General features: G+C 43.8%; 1 protein-coding gene across 8 annotated transcripts in view; it reads left to right on the forward strand.

Moving 5' to 3' along the window:
- LOC139232504 (histone-lysine N-methyltransferase EHMT1-like) overlaps positions 1-14409 on the forward strand; it is a 159542-nt gene that overhangs the window by 93631 nt on the left and 51502 nt on the right. For all 8 annotated transcript variants that reach the window (XM_070862817.1, XM_070862819.1, XM_070862814.1 and 5 more), the window contains 4 exons: positions 84-191; positions 441-583; positions 7245-7388; positions 13248-13471. In XM_070862817.1, coding sequence (XP_070718918.1) covers positions 84-191; positions 441-583; positions 7245-7388; positions 13248-13471 — 619 coding nt within the window. The remainder of the gene's footprint in view (positions 1-83; positions 192-440; positions 584-7244; positions 7389-13247; positions 13472-14409) is intronic.

Consider the following 14409-nt stretch of genomic DNA (forward strand, 5'->3'; position numbering starts at 1 on the left):
TTCAGAACCAGCCTCCAAATCCAGGCTGTTGTATGATTACATTGCTTCTATAAAATTCTGAATGTAGATTTCATTATTTACAGGTGCTGAAATAGAGCACCAAGCTCTGACAGATAATAATGAGTACACCGAGGTGCCCCTTGACTCACTGGATCTGCCTGCAGGTGGTCTGTTTTCTTCACAATCTACAGGTAACGTTACATTCTAGGTGTGAAGGCGTTGGTAAAAATATTTGTGCAGCAGAATTTATTTCTGACAGGATATAAAAATTAATTTGCCATTAGGTGGAAACATTTGGAAAATGTACATAGCCCGGAGATTTCGGTCCAATTACATTTTGCATGACCTGTGTGAATGCTTTTGACTAGTCATGTTTCTGATTATTTTAATACAAGCAAAATGGTTGAAATGAGCTGTTCCAATATTGTGATTCTGTGCAGGTATTTCCCAAAGCTCTGACTCAATGGAACTAGACAAGTTACAGGAGTTACCTCTTTGTAGCTGTCGGATGGAAACACCAAAAAGCCGAGAGATTGGTAAACTGGCTAATAAGTGTATGGCCACTGAGAATATAGATGAAGAGGTAAGGAACTCTTGCTACAAGTTTGAGAAAGCAATTGTATGGGCAGGTTTATGTTGCTTAATGAATTGTTTTGATACTCATAATGTCTGAATTACATGATCAAAACCAAAATTTAAATTTACCAAAAATAATCACCCTTATGAGCAGATAAATCTATTAAAGTTGAAATTGCATTAAAAATTATAGAATGTAACAATTAAAAAATTAAACATGTTAAACGTACCCTTCTGGTTTAGGAAGATACATTTTAACTTTTTTAGAGTTAGTAAATTGAAGGATATTGTGTATTTTTAATATTGTTTAGTCAAATTTTGTGGCATTATGTTTGAGATTTAGCTTAATGTATTGGTTATGGATATGTGCAAGACAGTGCCATATCTTTCACATTCATGTATCCTGTTGTGAGGACTCAACCCTGGCTTTTCTTAGTGAGATTTTTCTGTGGTTTGTGGAATAGAAGGTTTCCTGCAATGTGTAGTGCATGTAAATGCAAAAGTGCACCACATACGCAACAGGTTTGAAGGCACTCGGGAGCATTTTTATCAGCTCCATGTATCTATCTTCAGTTTGTCCTAAAACATGTCCATTTAAATGGTTTGATTGAGATATGCTAACTTTAAAATAAACACACTGTCCCCTACAATGTAGAGACTCTCACTTTTGTGGAGAATATTTAATTTTTATATAAGACATCACCGAAAAAATCTTAATTAACTTGTATAGAACTGCTTTACAAATCCAATATCCTCTCCGAACCTACATTGTGCAATACAATTTTAAAAGCAACACAATTGAAAAACATTGGGGAATGCTTCCTTTGCAAATAAATAGGTTTTCAATTTTGTTACTTCTAGCACACACACAAAACCTTGCTCGATAAGAACATAAGAAATAGGAGCAGGAGTAGGACATACGGTCCCTCGTGCCTGCTCCGCCATTTAATAAGATCATATGTAAATTTCTATGATTCTATGAAGCCCACTTTTTGAAATAAACTTCAGTTAGAGAGAGATACGGAAGCAGATACCTCAACAAATAATTAATGTACAAAATGCTGGAGTTGCACTCTAATATGAAAGAAAAATGGCGACTATTATGACTTAATATGCCTAAATACATTTGTATGCTTTTAGTTGCACTATTTACTTTTTTTCGTGGGCGAAAGTGCAGCAAGTGAGGGTACGGGGCCCAGAAGAGCAGAGGGCAGCAGGGGCCTGACCACTCTGCGATATGTGTGCGCACTGGGTCTGTGCAGCAGAGCAGGTCTCCAGTTGTCCTGGTTCAACCGTTGCCACTGGATAAAGGCCGAGGTCTGTCGAGCCCATGTGGTGGCTGATGTGCAACAGTCACCACACGTTAAAAAAATCCACGCGCAGGCATCTTCACCCCCTCAATTGGAGTTCAGGACTGGAACATCGGGTCCTTCAGTGAAACATCTGTGAACTCTTGTGGAAGCAAGTCATCCTTGTTCGAAGGACCAACGATGCCGCCGCCGCCTCCTCGTCCTCGTCCATGATGTCCCCCATAGAAGAAATTTCTCCTCATCTGTTTTGAATGGGCGGACCCTTATTCTAAGATCATGCCCTCCAGTTCTATCTCCCGCATCAGTGGAAACATCTGATAATCACAAGGCGTGCCACCAGAGGGCAGCAGTGGGAGACTTGTAGGTTACCTGTACAGGTGTGCCTGGCCTAGTATAAAAGGCAGGCCACCAGGTGTGATCCTCACTCTGGAGTTAACAAACAAAGGACTACGGTCACTACAGTTCGAGTACAACATATTGCCTCGAGGAGTCATTATTAGGGCATCCAAGGACATAATAATTGGCGACAAGATTACGGGCTTTCACGCGAAAATGGCTACCCTTGGGACGTTGTAGCAGTTCACCGATAGTGATGATTGGAAAGCCTTTGTGGAGAGGCTCGACCATTTCTTCACAGCAAACGACCTGGCAGGAGACGACCCGGCCACAGTGGCTGATAAGCGCAGAGCTATCCTGCTAACCAGTTGTGAGCCCACTGTCTATGGCCTTGTCAGGGACTTGTTGGCACCAGCGAAGACAACGATCAAGACGTTCAAGGAGCTCGTAACACTGATCCATGAGTAATTCAAGCCCATGGAGAGCATCCTCACAGCCATGCACCGGTTCTGCACCCACCGACAGCCCGAAGGGCAGGAAATTGCAAAATATACCGCAGACCTCAGGAGGCTGGCGGCACCGTGTGATTTCGGCAACCACCTCAACGAATCGCTGCGGGACATTTTTGTCATTGGAATCGGCCATGAGAGCCTTCTTCATAAGCTACTGTCGGCGGATACCACAGTCACACTGCAGAAGGCCATCTCGGTGAGCCAGGCATTCACGACCTCGACCTGCTGCTCTAGGCAGATGACTCGCCCTCAGGACTCAAACCCGGCAGGTACTGTGCACCGAATGGTGCCTTTTAGAGGCTGGACTGTAGAACACGTACCCTCTCGGGAGAGAGAACAGACCCCCGAGTGCCTTAACTCAAAGTCCATCGAGGAGGGCTAACCGAGTAGCTCCATGCTGGCGTTGTGGAGGGGATCTCAGGGTTCACCAGTGCTGCTTTAAAGACTATGTATGCAAGGGCTGCAGCACAAAGGTTTACCTCCAGCGAATGTGTAAGAGAAATATGACTCGCTGTCAATGAAGAGTCTGCAGATGGCCATGAACCTAGCACGGATTATGAAACGAAAGGCAGAGGGGCAGCTTGGCCCCACGATGAGGTATATGGCATGTTTACCTGCACCATCGAGTGTTCCCCGTTGAGGATGGAAGTCAAGATAGATGGCGTTCCAGTCTTCAAGGAAGTGGCCACATGGGAGAGCCAGTCAGTAATTAATCAAGAAGCCTTTGTGAGGCTATGGGACCCAAGTCTGAAAGAGCTGAAAGGCGCAGCTCCCAGACCCCATCGCCACCAAGGCCATACCCAGACAGGAAGGGTCACTCGCTACAGTCCTCCCAAAGGGGACCGGGACCAGCCAGGATCCAAACCAAACAATGCCCAGGCTAGTGAGTCAGCAGTTCCCTGTGCACTGCTAGATGACAGCCTCTCTGGGAGCAGCAGCGACCCAGGGCGCAAAGAAAGGACAGGGAGGTCACAGGCATCTGTGAACCTGCCCGATGCTAGGAACTGCGGCAACAGCCCCAAGAGCAGGCAACTCAAGCCAATTGGGTTCCCACTGCCAACACTGGGCACTGCGCTGCCACCAGACTGCCTGGACACCATCCAGCAGTTCTGGAACTAGCTTGTCCTTAAGCACCGGTCACCAATCCCCAGCACGCATCGAATGTGTCTCGCCAGTCTAGCGTACCGGTCTCATCACTAAACCACAAATGAATGCAAACTTGTCTTCCTGAACTTGAATGTATAGGAACACAGTGAGCCTCCGGCATAACCTATATGTGGGAGGGGGAGAATGGAGTCATCAGGGACACACACATTCTTCTGAATTCCAATGAGTAGAGGCCCAACCTACTCAACCTTTCCTCATAAGTCAACCCCCTCATCCCCGGAATCAACCTTCTCTGAACTGCCTCCAAAGCCAATATATCCTTTCGTAAATATGGAAACCAAAACTGCACTTAGTATTTTAGGTGTGGCCTCACCAATACCTCATATAGCTGGAGCAAGACTTCCCTGCTTTTATACTCCATCCCCTTTGCAATAAAGGCCAAGATACTATTGGCCTTCCTGATCACTTGCTGTACCTACATACTATCCTTTTAGAAACATAGAAAATAGGTGCAGGAGTGGGCCATTCGGCCCTTTGAGCCTGCACCGCCATTCAATGAGTTCATGGCTGAGCATGCAACTTCAGTACCCCATTCCTGCTTTCTCACCATACCCCTTGATCCCCCTAGTAGTAAGGACTACATCTAACTCCTTTTTGAATATATTTTGTGAATTGGCCTCAACAACTTTCTGTGGTAGAGAATTCCACAGGTTCACCACTCTCTGGGTGAAGAAGTTTCTCCTCATCTCGGTCCTAAATGGCTTACCCCTTATCCTTAGACTGTGACCCCTGGTTCTGGACTTCCCCAACATTGGGAACATTCTTCCTGCATCTAACCTGTCTAAACCCGTCAGAATTTTAAACGTTTCTATGAGATCCCCTCTCATTCTTCTGAACTGCAGTGAATACAAGCCCAGTTGATCCAGTCTGTCTTGATCATACACGTTTCATACACAAGTACCTCCAGGTCCTGCTGTACTGCAGCACTCTGCAATCTTTCTCCATTTAAATAATAACTTGCTCTTTGATTTTTTTTTTCTGCCAAAGTGCATGATCTCATATTTTCCAACATTATACTCCATCTGCCAAATTGTTGCCCACTCACTTAGCCTGTGTATGTCCTTTTTGCAGATTTTTTGTGTCCTCCTCACACATTGCTTTTCCTCCCATCGTCAGCAGACTTGGCTATGTTACACTCAGTTCCTTCTTCCAAGTCGTTTATATAGATTGTAAATAGTTGGGGTCCCAGCACTGATCCCTGCGGCATCCCACTAGTTACTGGTTGCCAACCAGAGAATGAACCATTTATCTCGACTCTCTGTTTTCTGTTCATTAGCCAATCCTTTATCCATGCTAATATATTACCCCCAACCCCGTGAACTTTTATCTTGTGTAGTAACCTTTTATGTGGCACCTTGTCAAATGCCTTCTGGAAGTCCAAATACACCACATCCACTGGTTCCCCTTTATCCACCCTGTCTGTTAACATCCTCAAAGAACTCCAGCAAATTTTTCAAACCTGACTTTCCCCTTCATAAATAAATCCATGCTGACTCTGGCTGATCGAATCATGCTTTTCCAAATGTCCTGCTACTGCTTCTTTAATAATGGACTCCAACATTTTCCCAACCACAGATGTTAGGCTAACTGGTCTATAGTTTCCTGCTTTTTATCTGCCACCTTTTTTAAATAGGGGCGTTACATTTGCAGTTTTCCAATCTGCTGGGACCTCCCCAGAATCCAGGGAATTTTGGTAAATTACAACCAATGCATCCACAATCCCTGCCGCTACTTCTCTTAAAACCCTAGGATGCAAGCCATCAGGTCCTGGGGATTTATCTGCCTTTAGTTCCATTATCTTACTGAGTACCACCTCCATTGTGATTGTGTTAAATTCCTCCCCCCTCCGTAGCCCTTAGACTATCCTCTGTCGGAATATTGTTAGTGTCCTCTACCGTAAAGACTGATACAAAATATTTAAGAATTTCTGCCATTTCCATGTTCCCCATTACTAATTCCCTAGTCACGTCCTCTATGTGACCAACATTTACTTAAGCCACTTTGCTTTTAGTTTAAATGATCAATTCATTAACATCTGTCATAAAACTAAAGGTTCAGCTGATGCACTTTGCTTCTCTTTGGTGGTTTATAATATAATCTAGCCCATTGAGAGCAAGGTATTAAAAATTGCAAAGTGCTGCAGCACAGTGGGACCTGGGTGTCCTGGTGCATGAAACACAAAAGGTTAGTATGCAGGTACAGCAAGTGATCTGGAAGGCCAATGGAATTTTGGCCTTTATTGCAAAGAGGATGAAGTATAAAAGCAGGGAAGTCTTGCTACAGTTATACAGGGTATTGGTGAGGCCACACCTGGAATACTGCGTATAGTTTTGATTTCCATATTTAAGAAAGGATATACTTTGGAGGCAGTTCAGAGAAGGTTCACTAGGTTGATTCCAGAGATGAGAGGGTTGACTTATGAGGAAAGGTTGAGTAGGTTGGGACTATACTCATTGGAATTCAGAAGAATGAGAGATGTTATTGAAAGATACAAGATTATGAGGGGGCTTGACAAGGTAGATGCAGAGAGGATGTTTCCACTGATAGAGGAGACTAGAACTTGGGGGCATAATCTTAGAATAAGGCGCTGCCCATTTAAAACTGAGATGAGGAGGAATTTCTTCTGAGGGTTGTAAATCTGTGGAATCCGCTGCCTCAGAGAGCTGTAGAAGTTGGGTCATTAAATACACTTAAGACAGAGATAGACAGTTTCTTAACCGATAAAGGAATCGGGGGTAATGGGGAGCGGGCAGGGAAGTGGACCTGAGTCCATGATCGGATCAGCCATGATCGTATTAAATGGCGGAGCAGGCTCGAGGGGCCGTATGGCCGACTCATGCTCCTATTTCTTATGTTCTTATGTTAAGAGAGAAATAAAGAACTTGGATTTATATAGCGCTTTTCACGACCCCAAGCCAACCCAAAGTGTTTTACAGCCAATAAAGTACTTTTGATATTTAGTCACTGTTGTAATGTAGAAAATGCGGCAGCCAATTTCTGCACAGTAAGGTCCCACAAACAGCAATTGGATAACAACCAGGTAATCTGTTTGTGATGTTGGTTGAGGGATAAATATTTGCCAGGATCTCTGCTTTTTTTTCAAAATAGGATCTGTCCACCTGAGAGGGCAGATGGTTCCACGGTTTAATGGCCCTTCCGAAAGACAGCACCTCCGAGAGTGCAGCACTCCCACATAATAAACTGAAGTGACACAGTGACTTCACTTGAGAGTTCAGCTGTGATGAAAATTTTGTACTGATAAAATCTAGTTCATTGGTGATCAATTTAGAGCCAAATCTGCAAATCAGCAGCTGTAACTTGCCTGAATTAATATTTCTTGCAGTTAAGTAGCTGTATTAACAGCGTGATCAAACAAGAGATGATGCGACCCTCCAATAAGGTACAGCTAATGGTATTGTGTGAGGACCACAGATCCCGGATGGTTAAACATCAGTGTTGCCCAGGATGTGGATACTTCTGTACTGCTGTAAGTGTAGAGAGTCTCATATAGTGGATAAGTACAAATATCAAGATGAAAAATATTTCATTTATTTTGGTTCTTGACTAAAACTCAAATAATATGTTTAAAGTTGGATATAATATGTAAAATAATTTTGTTACATGTTAAATAATTGACCTGACTTTTTCCAGTATCAGGTTAGCTTGTAAGCCAAATGATCAATGTGATGTATGTTTATAGTTAATAACCATAAAGTACACTTTTTTTTTCAGGTAATGGGAGAATAGCTCTTTGAAAAATAATGGTTTTATAGTGAGCTCCCTGGTTTGTTTCCAAATTAAGAAACAAAAAAAAGTGTGTCCTATTTTTATGCAACACCGTGCAGTTAACAAGCCGCTTAGGGCTTCTTTATGTATTCTATATATTAGTTGCCCACCAGATGGCACATGAGACTTAAATATAGATTTGGCTGTTTGGTCTTCACGGTGATGGAGGTGGTAAAGCTTTTTCGATTTCAGTTGACTTGGTCTTTAATTGTCAAATCATTTTATGCATTCAACTTAAAATTATTTTTGGATATTGTAATGTATTTGCATCATAGGTTCTTTTAAGAATTCATAGCAACACATTGCTATTAAGAACTAGTTGGTTTATTAGCAAAGTTTTAACAATCACACTGCACATTACCAGTCTCAACCACCTGCCTCATCGTGGATCCTCTGAACCCAACTGGCTGGGGTTTTATTGAGTCTTGCAAAAATCACGTGACTAGCTAAGTCACTCAATGGCTGTAAACCTGTGAACATACTCACAGGTGCATACATTACAGATATAGGGCTCAATTTTCCCCAATTATCTGCGCCGCATTTTTGGCGTGCATGTTTTTTTTTGGAGTAATTAAAAAATCTCCAAGTTTTCCCAAAGTTTCTGTGACAGCATAATTCACTCGGCCGATTTTTTTTTTTAGGTTACTATTTTTTTGCGTCATGGGGGCGTAACCTGATGTCTGTGCCAGTTTTTCAGATTTAAGCAAGTTTGGCCAACTTGCATTTTTTGCTAGGACAGTGTGTGTGACCACTCCCAAAAAACCTTCTGGGCACTTCGGAAAAATTAGCACACATTACAAAATCGGTACAGAAAGAGACGCCATTGTTTTTAGCCGAAGTTTTGGAGGGAGTCAACAAGGCAGAGAATATGCATCATAAATCTTAATTTTTTCAAAGTCAAAAGGGGGAAATTGGAAGTCTAATGCAATTCCTGAATTTTTGATTTTTTTTTCAAAGTACCACCCCACCACCGAACGGGTCAGAGCGCTGGTCGGCAGAATCACTCCCTTGCCCGGATACAGGCTCGGGGCTCAGCTTCAAAAGAAGCCCAGGAGAGGGTGGCGGGGGGGGAGGTGGAAGCTGAATTGAACTGCCAGCCACTTATATTTCTTATATCAGGGATGAGAACCCTTAAGCTATAAATTATCAATTTTTAAAAGCTCTGTTTTTAGCCTCAATACTGTCCACCTCAGCAGCTTCAAAAGAAGCCCGGTGGGGGTGGAAGCCGAGCCCCTGTGTCCGAGCGAGGGAGTGATTCTGTCAGCTGAACCTCGAACCCGATGAGAAGAGGTTCAGTGGTGGGGGTGGTACTTTGAAAAAAAATTCAAGAATTGCATTACACTTTGTTGCCCCAAATGTCTTAATTGAATGCCTAGCTTCCCATTCTAAGCAAGCCTATTGCGCATGCGCAGACCAGGGTGTGGCCCATACTAAGGCGTGCACCTTGGGGACAGACAGAGAGAGGAAAGAGGTGAGAGTGCTTTGTCCTGTTTTGAGGTTGTTGCAAAGCTACAATTTAACTATGGGGGCAATATTGACATATCTTGTGCGAGTCTTCTGCATGATGGTGCTATGTAGGAGACAATTGATTCGACGTCATCACATGAGGAATATCAGAGCCCTTGGGTGCTGGGCAGGAGGCCTTACCCACATTGGGTATATCGAGACAGGCGTTCATACCTGCACCTGAGTGAGGAAGGCTGCGTTTCCGCAAAGAAGTTGTAACCGAGGTCTGAGATAATGAAAGTAGACCCACACCCTCGAAGCATCAGAGGACTGCTTTGTCAATTGAAGTAAAGGTTACAGCTGCACTTTAATTTTATGCATCTGGATCATTCCAGGCCACAACTGGGGATGTATGCACCATTTCTCAACATGCAATACATATCTGCATTCGGCAGGTGACTGCTGCACTATATACCCAGAGGAATGACTACATAAAGTTCCCCATGACCGCCCAGGCAATGCGTGAAAGGGCTGTAGGCTTCTCCAGGATTGCTGGCTTCCCCAAGGTACAGGGCTGCATTGATTGTACCCACATCGCTTTGCGAGCACCTTTGGAGGATTCCGAGATGTACAGGAACAGAAAAGGTTTCCACTCCGTTAAAGTGCCGCTCGTGTGTGACGACATGCATCGCGTCATGTCAGTTGATGCGAGATACCCTGGGAGCACCCATGATGTGTTCATCCTACGCGGGAGCGTTGTATCTGCCATGTTTCAGCGGCAGCCAGAAGGGCAGAGCTGGCTGCTGGGGGACAAAGAGTAAGGCCTTGCCACCTGGCTCATTATGCCCCTATGCATAACTCGGACAGAAGCTGAGCAGAAATACAACATGTCGCACATTGCGACGTGCAGCATAATAGAGAGGACCAATGGCATCTTGAAGCAGCATTTCCGATGCCCTGGACCATTCTGGAGGCTACTTGCAATACTTCCCAGAGATTGTCGGTCAGTTCACTGTTGTGTGCTGCATGCTGCATAACTTAGCCATCATGAGGCAGCAGCAGCTGGTATTAGAAGACTCACCTGAGGAGAAAGTGGCTGATGATGAGGAAGATGTAGATGACGAGGAGGAGGAGGCGGATGAGGAAGCCATGCAACTACCTGAACCCGGAGCATGACGGCGGAGGAGAGCAGGCTGTCGTGCCCTTCGAGCCTTGCGCCAGCAGCTCATCCATGAACGCTTTGCTGTCTGTGAAGGCTCAGCGGCAACTATTCCAAATGGACCATGTTTACTGTTTGGACCTGTTCTGTAATGTGTTAATGGAACAAATAATGTAAATGATTCAGTTATAATTTAAAATATATTTTATTGAAAATTTTAACACTTGTTTGTACTTAACTTTAATAAAAAATATTCTTGTACCAAACTTTAAACGATTCAGTTACGATCACTTACAAACTTTTAAATGTGTAAATTGAAATTACTTACCAAAAACGATTAAATTGAGAACAGTTACCACAGTAACCACAATAATAACAACAACAGCAGCAGCAGCAAACAAAGGCTGCACCCATCTCTCCTCCACCTTATTCTCAGACCGCCCGCTGCGCTTGGCCTTGTTGACTCCGCCACTGCGCGATGGCGCAGCATTTCTCGGGTTGGTACCAATCGTATTCTTTCCAGCAACTCTGGTAATGCGCACTTGGGGGCAGGCAGTAATGTGGAAGGCCCAGCTTGGGCCTCTTCCGAGGTTGGTCTGGGGATTGGAGTGGGAGTGGCAGTTGATTCTGTCAATGCCCGGGGGGTCTGGGCGTGTTCCCTTTTGTAGCAACTAACTCCGACATTGTCTCCCTCATGTGCTCCGCCAGCGTCTCAACTACCTGCATCATTCCCTCCCTCGTGTACCGACAGTGTATCAGCTACTTGTGACATTCCATCCCTAATGTGCCTGGACGGTGTTTCCATTTCTCGCGACAGTGTTGTTACTTCTCCCAACAGTCTCGATACCTCATCAACCACCCCACCAATGGTGTCCAGGAGTGATCGCGTAAGGTCAATGCTCTCCCCACTCATTGCCATCATCTGAACCACATCTGTTCGATCCTGCACCTCAGGAGAGCGCTGTCGAGCTCTCCTTCCCCCCCCCTCACCGTGGGTGTGGCTCACTGCACCCCACTGGGACCCGCAGCCTCGGGCGGTGGGGCCCTGGTTGAGGCTCGCTGCTTCCCACTGGCACCCGCAGCTTCATCCTCCCCCTCACCCCCATGCTCTTGGTCTGGAAGGTCGGATTGGAAGATGTTCTCCTTCAGGGCTCGTCCGTGCCTGAATAATCTTCTGCATCGGCTTCAGCCTCGTCAGGGTTGGCCTCAAGTTCTGCAAAATGTAACCAAACAGCCAAATGGTTAGCAAAGGAGGGGGCAGGGTGGCATGAGTAGGCTCTCACAGCACTGGCAGCAGGCTCATTTGAAGGACCACGATGAATGATAGCACATTGCATCAACCGAAGCGTAGCAGACGGAGACATCCCCATGAATCGAAGCATGGCTAGCCCTTGCAGTATTTAACGTTTAGCAAGGCCAGACTCTGGAATTTGCAGGACTTGCCCTCTCCCTCGAGTGTGGGCCCAGTTTGTGCAGTGGTGTTGCTTTTCTCCGGGCAGGACCCATCAAAACAGCGATCCTGTCTTCCAAGTGTGTCAGTGGGTGCAGATTTCCTGGGCCGCCTCCTGCTCAAGTTCTCTGTCTTGCTGTGAGCCACCTTCCTTTGCAAAGATAAAAGTATAACTTTTTGGAGAGGGTGTCTTTCTGCTGGGTGGGACATACAGATGGTCACATTTACAATTGCAATTCCACTAACTGCTTGACGAAGGTCCTGCTGCTACTTTTTGCACTGGCCTCCGGACCTCAGGGTGGTCACCATTGCACAGTAATCTTGTAAAAGTTGGTTTCAGCGTTTCATTTCTTTTGGTGAAACTTTTATTTGATCTCTGCTGGTGTCCAGCTCGTGCCATCTTGCCTCAATTACAGTAATCAGGGCCTCCACTTCATCACTGAGAAATTATTGGTCCTTGAGCCATGTTGCAAAGTGCAGCTCCGATTTTTTTTTTTCCATTCAGAATTAAAGTTCTCATACACAGGAGGTGTACTGGGCATGCGTGCCCATACCAGTCACGTAGAAAATGTCTCTTTTTTTTCGCGCATGCATAGAATAGAGCACATCCTTTTTTTCGGCGCAGACATTAGGCTCTCTCCCCCAAAGCTAAAGGACAGGCTGCTCAGCGCCAATTTCAAAATTTAGAACGGGGAAACTTTAATGTTTTTTTTGGCGTAGTTGGGCCCGAAAAAAACGGGCCTAACACTTCAAATACGCCAAAAAACGGCATTGGGGAAAATTGAGCCCATAGTCCTCTATATATGTTGGGAATTGAATTTCTTGTGTAGACGAGCACAATCTTTGAGAGGGGAAGGAGAGCTGCTTCTTGGTTGCCCCAAAAGTGATCAGAGGCAAGTACATCAGTGCAAGAATTAGCCCAAGTTGGAACAATTTTGATCCATTTTGCTCATTCTTTATTTCATGAAATGCTCAGCGTATTAATTTAGCTGACAACAGACATGACACGAGTATGGTTGCATTCTCAACCACACTTAGAATGCAACCTTGTGTGTATAGTTGTGAAGTGAATCCTTTATTACTGCTCTGAACCCATATTGTTAACTTGTTCACCCCACTCCAGTCTCCAATTTAACAAATAAAGCAATTTTGAAGTTTATTAGCACCAGGATGATTCAGTAATACAGCAGGTAATGGGAGTGGGCTGACTTGGGTTCAGTACTAAGAATTCCTGTGTAGTAAACTTTCTAATTCAACCAAAACAAGTTGGAGAGGCACCAAGCAGAGTTTTGCCTCATGTACGTGGGAAATTATGAAAATTTGGAATAGTCAGTTTGTCATTTACCATTCTGTTTGTTTATCGAGTGGTTTAGAACCATGCTGCTGTCAGCCCTTTCACTCATTTTAAAGCATGGGGTATGACAATAGTATTTTTTAAAAAAATGATGCGCTCAAGTGCTTGTCAGTTATGAAAGGCATGTACTAAATTTACATGGTTTTTCCAGGGGACATTCATGGAATGCCAGCCTGATAGTTCCATCTCTCACCGCTTTCACAAGAATTGTGCATCTCATATGAATGGGTTGTCTTTCTGCCCGCACTGTGGTGAGGATACTGTTCAAGCAAAAGAAGTTACCATAGCAAAAGCAGACACTACCTCTATGGTACCTCTTCCAACACAGGAGAAGATTGTTGCTGTGAATGGAAAAGCAGACACCACTACAGCAAGGTGGGTCATCTGTGGTTCGATGATGATGTTCTTACTGAAAAGAATTGCAAGTGAGAATCTGTGTATTTGTATCTTGTGTGTTTGGATGATAGTGAGAATCACATAGCGAGGACTGTTAAATTTTGTTTAAAAAAATATCTCATTCCAGTTTAACTGATACTGGGACTAGAAACATTTTTTGTTTTAAAGTCTTGATAAAATTCACGGTGCAATTTTTTTTTGTTGCCCTTATTTACTTGGCTTCACACTGCTAGGGCTCAGCTATACATACCTGTTGCACCAAGCCTTGAGATGTATAATCGACTTTTTTTAGGAAGGGCTTGCAATGCATTTCCAAGGTTTCAGCCAGAAAGTCAAATAAAATTAATGCCCCTTGGATCACTGTGATCAGAGTCCTTTTTGATTAAAAAATTAATCAATAATCCAGATATTCTTTTCCCCTGTATCCTTCGATACTTCACTGTTTTGCAAGTAACTTGCACAAATTAGAGAATGGTGAGTAATTAAAAGTGCTTAAAATAATTTGAAGTACTGACCGATTCAAATAAACCTGTTTTCTGTTTACATTATTTGTAAGAATGACTTGGTATATAATTCCACTAGATAGACATAGAATCCATCAAATATATACACACACATACATACCTTGGACCATAGAATACTTAATTAGAATTATATAGGAATAAACAGTACAAAGCAACCCTAGTGTCTTGTGCTGCAGGTGTACCTTTGTTTGTCTACTATTTTATTATGTGGTTGAAGTGTTGAATTTCCAGTGCACCCAACTGATCACTTATGTATTAATGATCAGTTGGGTGCACTGGAAATGCATGATATAAATTACAGTTCCTAAATTTATACACTTGTTACTTTAACTATACCTATATAAATAATTATTGAAATTTGATATTTTCATTATATCTTTAAGCTGGAATCTT

This window comes from Pristiophorus japonicus, chromosome 20, assembly GCF_044704955.1.
Source record: "Pristiophorus japonicus isolate sPriJap1 chromosome 20, sPriJap1.hap1, whole genome shotgun sequence".
NCBI classification, from domain to species: domain Eukaryota; kingdom Metazoa; phylum Chordata; class Chondrichthyes; family Pristiophoridae; genus Pristiophorus; species Pristiophorus japonicus.